The sequence below is a fragment of the Atractosteus spatula genome, chromosome 15 (assembly GCF_055471065.1).
Source record: "Atractosteus spatula isolate fAtrSpa1 chromosome 15, fAtrSpa1.hap1, whole genome shotgun sequence".
NCBI lineage: Eukaryota > Metazoa > Chordata > Actinopteri > Semionotiformes > Lepisosteidae > Atractosteus > Atractosteus spatula.
In genome coordinates this window covers 4573891-4579890 of record NC_142720.1, presented here as the reverse complement: position 1 = coordinate 4579890, position 6000 = coordinate 4573891, and the positions used below count along the sequence as shown (strand labels likewise).

At 45.4% G+C, this 6000-nt stretch overlaps 1 protein-coding gene across 5 annotated transcripts in view; it reads left to right on the top strand.

The window, feature by feature from the left end:
* The first annotated feature begins 4161 nt into the window (after nucleotides 1-4161).
* Nucleotides 4162-6000, top strand: part of phactr2 (phosphatase and actin regulator 2) — a 48011-nt gene continuing 46172 nt past the window's right edge. For 2 of the 5 annotated variants that reach the window (XM_088933789.1, XM_088933788.1), the window contains exon 1: nucleotides 4303-4553. In XM_088933789.1, coding sequence (XP_088789915.1) covers nucleotides 4511-4553 — 43 coding nt within the window. In that variant the 5' untranslated portion in view covers nucleotides 4303-4510. Of the gene's footprint in view, nucleotides 4554-6000 lie in introns of all 5 variants that reach the window. The other 3 variants (XM_088933790.1, XM_088933786.1, XM_088933787.1) reach the window with 3 other exon arrangements.

Genomic DNA, 6000 nt, shown 5'->3' with positions numbered 1-6000 from the left:
CTGGTATTGGGGCAGGGCAGATGATGAGGCTGGGAGTTTGTATTCGGTGCGTTTCATACAGTTTACGACATGTGAAATTAAGAGCTTCTATAGCTATGATAAAGGCATAGGATCAGTTGTCACTGACTGTTGATAGCAATTGTAAAAAAATAAGTAAAAACATCCAGAAAGCCTATGTACACTATATGCATTTGTTCTTCATGTAATGGTGTGTTTTGGGGGCTGTATTATGATCTGATCACATCTTAAAGAAATTAACTTCATTGATCAGATTAATAGCCCAGATTAGGTTAAGGGTCTGGCACCCTGGGAGCTTCTGTTTTGAAAACAAATCCAAAGTGGAATTTGCTAAATTTCCATAAAAAGCCAGGCTTTGTCAATGTAAACTTGTATTCTATAGAGGAGTGCACATTTCATTATATAAGTAGTGAATAGCATGGTAATATTAAATGGATACAACAGTAGTAGAAAGTTTAAAGCAGAAAGTTTACGTACAGTATGTAGTACTTTTGACGAGCTAGGAAGTAGAGTCTGGGTTACTCGGCTACAGCTCAACCGCAGCCCTGACTCAGTTCTTGAGGAAGTGTCCTGCATGGGGACTGGAGCTTCATGTTAAGGCTGCAAGGCAGCCAGCTGTGGATGATGACATTAAGACTTTGTGACACACAGTGCTCCGAGCCATCAGAAAGGCCCCGTTTCTCTTCCCGTGGCCAGCTCCACCCAGCTGCACAGGCACAGGGAGTTCACGAGAGAGCAGGAACAGCCGGGCTCAGGGGCTGCGTATCCTCAGGAAACCGTGGAGAGCAGGAAGAGTAACCTGAGCCGCGGGGCCTAGGGCAACACCGTGTGCAGACCGGGAGGGCCTGCCCCCCACCAGCCTGCTATTCATCCCTCAGAAGAGCTGGGACAGAGTTGGGGCCCGGGTCTTTGGAGAGGCAGTAATCACAGCAGCGTTTTTGGAGACTGTCCGTTTTTTGTGTGTGATTGTTTAAAAAAAAAAATGCTGCCACATTTGTGTGAAGCTCGTGATGCTTCCTCTGAAAAACCAGGAGAGGATTGAACTGGCACTGCTGCTGCTCTGTGTGTCTGGGAGCGGGTTTGTGCTTCAGGTTCCAAAAATGCACATGGCTGTGGATCTTTGAGCCTGTAGTTCTGCTCTCACTCTCGTTCCGTTTTTTTTTTTTTTTTTTAGAACTTGGAAGCAAATGTCCAGCCTTTCCAGCCCTGATGTTGGCTGAGATCTTTGCAAAGGAAGCGTGCAGACAGAACCTGCATCTCCAAACCTGGCTCTTTCTGTCATGTCTCACACTTCCAGGGTCTGACTAATCTGTTCTTGCAGGATCTCGCCGCCCTGATTCTTGTTTTTAGAATACCGTGTTTGTGACATGAGTAAAAGTAAAAATATTAAAGATATAGTAAAGTTTCAGAATGTGGCCAGAAAAAAAAAAATCTGGTTTTCAGAGAGATGGTGATTTTCTTCTCATGATTCTCTCCAATAGCCATGCACCACCACGGCTATTTGTAATACCTGAGTAATACCAGTAGACAACTAAAAAACATCTAAAAAAGCCGAGGGAATGTGTCCCATCATGTTTGACTACTAGCCAATAGGTCACCACCTACTGGTGTCCAGACTGGGAATTCCCATCTGTGGGTTTAGGGAACAAAATCAGGAGACCTATAAAAAAAAGCCTCTTAGGTTTTCAAACAGGAATGTCAGCAGCAGACATTGAAATGGTAGACCTGGTTAATGACTGCTTTCTTACTGGGTTTGTTGGAGCACCTACAAGCAGAAATGCTTGTATTGATTTCTTCTTTTTAAACAATCCAGACAGACTGAGGCCAGCGGAGGTGAGGGACCTGTGATCATGGAGAGGTTTGACTTTTACTGTGAAACTGTACAGATCTCCAAATTTGAAAGCCAAATCCGAAAACCAGACTGTGGAGTAAAATGGACTAGTCTAGATCTGGATTTAAACAGCTTCTGCTTGAGGGACCGAACAAATTTATCCCTGGAGGTAGTAAAGCATACCCTAAAGAACAATATCCCCCCAAAATCAATTAGGAAAAATATTAGAGTAAATTGCTGCAGGTAATTAAAAATAACAGCAATGAGTTAAGAAAATGAGTACAATGAATTAGAAGCACAGATAAAAAGATGATAAATGCCACAAGATGCATAGGGATTTTGCAGTAGAAGCTAAACTAAATGGTTCTTTCGATACTACAACAGCAAAAGAGCCACAAAAGATTAAAATGTGTTGGAGAGTTACAGACTAAGAAAGGGAAATGGCTGGCCAATGTACAAAACTTGTATTTCACTCCAGTGCTCACTGAGGAATAAGTGAGCCACATACCTCAGGCAGCAGGAAGTCACAATTCTGTATTTTAAGTGTTTTTGGGTAGTAGGAGCACTCGGGATTAATAAATCCTTAGATCCAATGGCAATTTGTACTCAAGGAAACAAAACAGTGCTTAAGACAGAAGGCATACAAGTATCTGTACTAGGACCACTGTTCTTCCTAGTTTATACCAATGATCTCGATTCTCGTATGGTTAGTAAACTATTCAGGTTTGCAGGTGACACAAAAATGGGAGAATTGGCAAACACTGAAATACTGCAGGAGCAGCAAACTAAATTCAAAAGGCAAAAATTCAAGATTTACACTTGGCAAAGAACGTTTGTGCTGAACAAGTGTCACGTATTACATGCAGGTAGTAAGAAAGCAACCTGGAGTTTTCAGTTTTAGGGTTATATAGTATGCTTGTTTTCTAGGCTATGGTTTTCCTGTTTTCAGAAAAGGTTTTATAATCGCTAATGTGCCAGTCAATTATTGGTCAGATTGATTGACAGAGGCAGTGCAGTCTGCTCAGTTCTAAATGGCTGCACCAGGGAAGGTGACGGCTACAGGGAATAGAGTTTGAGGAAGGTTGTGCTGCTGCTGGGAGTGGTGGAGGAGGACCAGTAGGTGGCGCTCTTGCCACTGGATCAGAAATTCCTAGCCCACAACCAGTAGCAGTGGAAACCGCAGTGGGCAATTCTGTCTTCTGCATCCTTTTCAAACCGAAGCCTTGACTTAACAGCATCATTTCACATCTCAGGGGGAGATTTCAAATTGCAAGGGAGCAAACCTGAGACCCACAGCTAAAGTTTTAGGGTTTCCTGCCCTGGTCAGCTTGAATTTCCAGCAGTCGAACTGGCTCAGTAATGGCTCGTTTTCTTCCTTTGAGCTGCAGTGTAGTCGACTGCTGGCACAGACCGGCTGTTGTGCCCTGTCCCGGGGGGAATTTTTTGTTAAAGTAAACAAACCACAAGAAAAAGGGAGAGTGTTTAGCATCAGCAGTGGTGATCATGAAGATTGTGCTCCAGGTGGTGGTGCCTGCCTCTAGGGAAACTTTATAGCCCGAGGAAATCGGTGCCATTCTGTAGCACACAGGGAACATCGGGTGCCGTTTCAATGTGAGAAATATTCAAAAATGTTTGGAGATTTAGTATTTTTAAAATTTAGACTATATATTTTTCATTATTTCTTTGTGCAGTTTTTTTTTTGTAATTTGACCTACGTGATACATCCCGGACGAGGCTGCCTGAAGGAGTTCTGAGTCTGTATCCAGACGCCTCTCGTCTTCAGTGCTGTTTGTTTAATTAAAAACAATGTGGCCTTTCTACCGCCCTCCAGAGACTCGCGGGCTCGGTTAATTGGTGTCTAACACTGGCCGTGTGTGTGTACGCCCTTGATGGACTGAGCTAGCCTGCTTTCCAGGATGCCCACTGTGGACTGTGGACTCCGGTACAGTGGCCCCGACCACACACTGGAAGATTGCTTGTATAACATCTCGATGCCACGCCAAACTTTTGGTTAAGTGCAATTTTGACGCTTTTTGGTCTTTATAAACGCAATATACCCACTGTACAGTTTTAAACACTATCTCCTACTACATGATTTAGTGGAAGCGCGGTTTTCGTTGTGGAGTTCGCTGCTCTTTTACTCTGCTTTCATTCGGATGCGTCACGATGACTGTAAATGAATTGCGATGTTTTAGTATTTACAGGTCCATCACTGAGTTAATAATAGCAGTGTGCAACACAGGACTCCTAACAGTCCTACGTCATCATAGGTTTTTTTTGAGTGCGCTGAACAGTTTCTGCAAGATCTTCGCAGAGATTACATGTGGGTCTTCCTGAGTGAGACGTAACAAAGATTAAGGCGCCTTTCGGCGTCTCCTACACCAGCTCTGGGCTTTGACGGGACTCCCTCCCCGTGACCTTTGACAGGGAGTAATCTACATAAAGGAATGACAGGCATTCGGCTGCGCTGAAGCGCAAGGGGGGGACGCCTCTGTTCCGCGGAGCCGCTGCGGAGTTGAACCAGGGCACCGCGCAGAGGCAGCGCCGGTGCTCAAGTCGGGGCGATGAGCCTCCGGAGTGCGAGCCGGCAAGGACCGCGTCGTCGGAGAGCAGCAGGGAGCGCATGAGTGCCGGTCCGGTAGCCTGCCCGAGGAGCACGAAATGGGCCAGACGTCAGTTTCCACCTTGTCCCACAGCGCGAGCGGTGAGTAGCGCGAGCGAGGGGCGGGTGGGCTGCACATCTGCAGGAGAAGGGGCTCGTGTGGGCTCCGGCGCGATCAGCCCGCAGGTCAGACCAGGTGCAGCTGGACGGGCGTCCCGGACGGGCGCCACCGCGGTCCGCACGGAGAGGTCGGGTCCGGAGCACCGTCGCCGGTCGGTTCATTCTGCTGACAGCTCCTGCCCTGGCAAATGAAGGAAGTCACGTATCGAAGACGAAGGAGAGGGGGAAAAAAAAAAGTTGCTCTGCCTGAAAGTGCAGCTTGCTTTTTGGTGAAAAAGTTATTGGAAAGTGTTGAATTCTTGGCTTGGATCGTTTTTTTTTGTTCAGTAAATTACCGCTTGAGGCCAGTTGCTTAAGTGGGGTTGTTGAAATGAAAACACATTAAGCACTATAATGAAAATGATTTAGACTTCATTATGCAAGACCTAGGGTACGACTCTTGTAGCGTAAAGTGCCTCTTCTAGGAAGTGAGTGAAGAGTGTTTTTTCCTGGTATTTTATTCGTATATTTTGCATTTCATTCCCCTTAAACCACTTTTTCAGACTAACTCCGTGTAGACGGAAATTAACAACAGATGAGGCTGTCCGTGTCTGAGCTTCATGGACGCGTCCAGCTCGAGTTCTGCACGCAGAGGGGCGGCTTGCGCGCTTGGAGACGGCGGGGCTTTTTAGTTAACGGGTAAAACGAAAGCGAGCTCGAACGAATTTGGATGGACTTGAGCGGTCTCTCCTGCAAACTGGGAGTGTTCGCATCCTGCGGCAGACGCGTGGTCTTAAGAGGACAGTATATTATTTTGAGGAGTAGCTTTTCGTTAATTGTTTTTCCTTGGTATTATATGATGGGTGCTGGTCCAAAGTCCTTAAATATGTTGAACTTTCTTGAGGGGTATGTGACCGCGTGTATAAAGTTTTTTTTTTTCTTCGGCTGAGCGAATAAAGAAGGAAGTAAGGATTTTACAAACGTTGTGAAGTAACCCTTTTTTCAAATCAAGGCCCATTTCTAAAGAGAAAATTGCGTCTTGTTGTGAACTATTACCCAATTAATGCGAATTTCGTGGTTGGAGAAGGCTAAGCTGAAATGACATGATTTCCTGCGTTTCTGTACTCCCATATGGCATTTCTCGGACTGATTTCCTTGCTATTGTCTCTGCGTTTCTGGAAGGTTTGTCGTCTTGTGAAAAAAAACCCAACAACTTCCTATTCATCGCTTCGAACAGTTTCTTACTGCCATCTGACTTGTGGTACATCATTGCTTAGCGTGTTTTCCCCTACTATTCTGTTTCTCTCAAAACACAACGTGACTGGGGGGTGAGAAGGCCAGTCGCATTTAAAGTACCCAGAAATAAATAGGGGCGGGGACAATATTACAGCTCAGTTTCTACAAGATGAAAAGATACATTACTCTGTGGATGTAGAAGTACCAGGGTGTG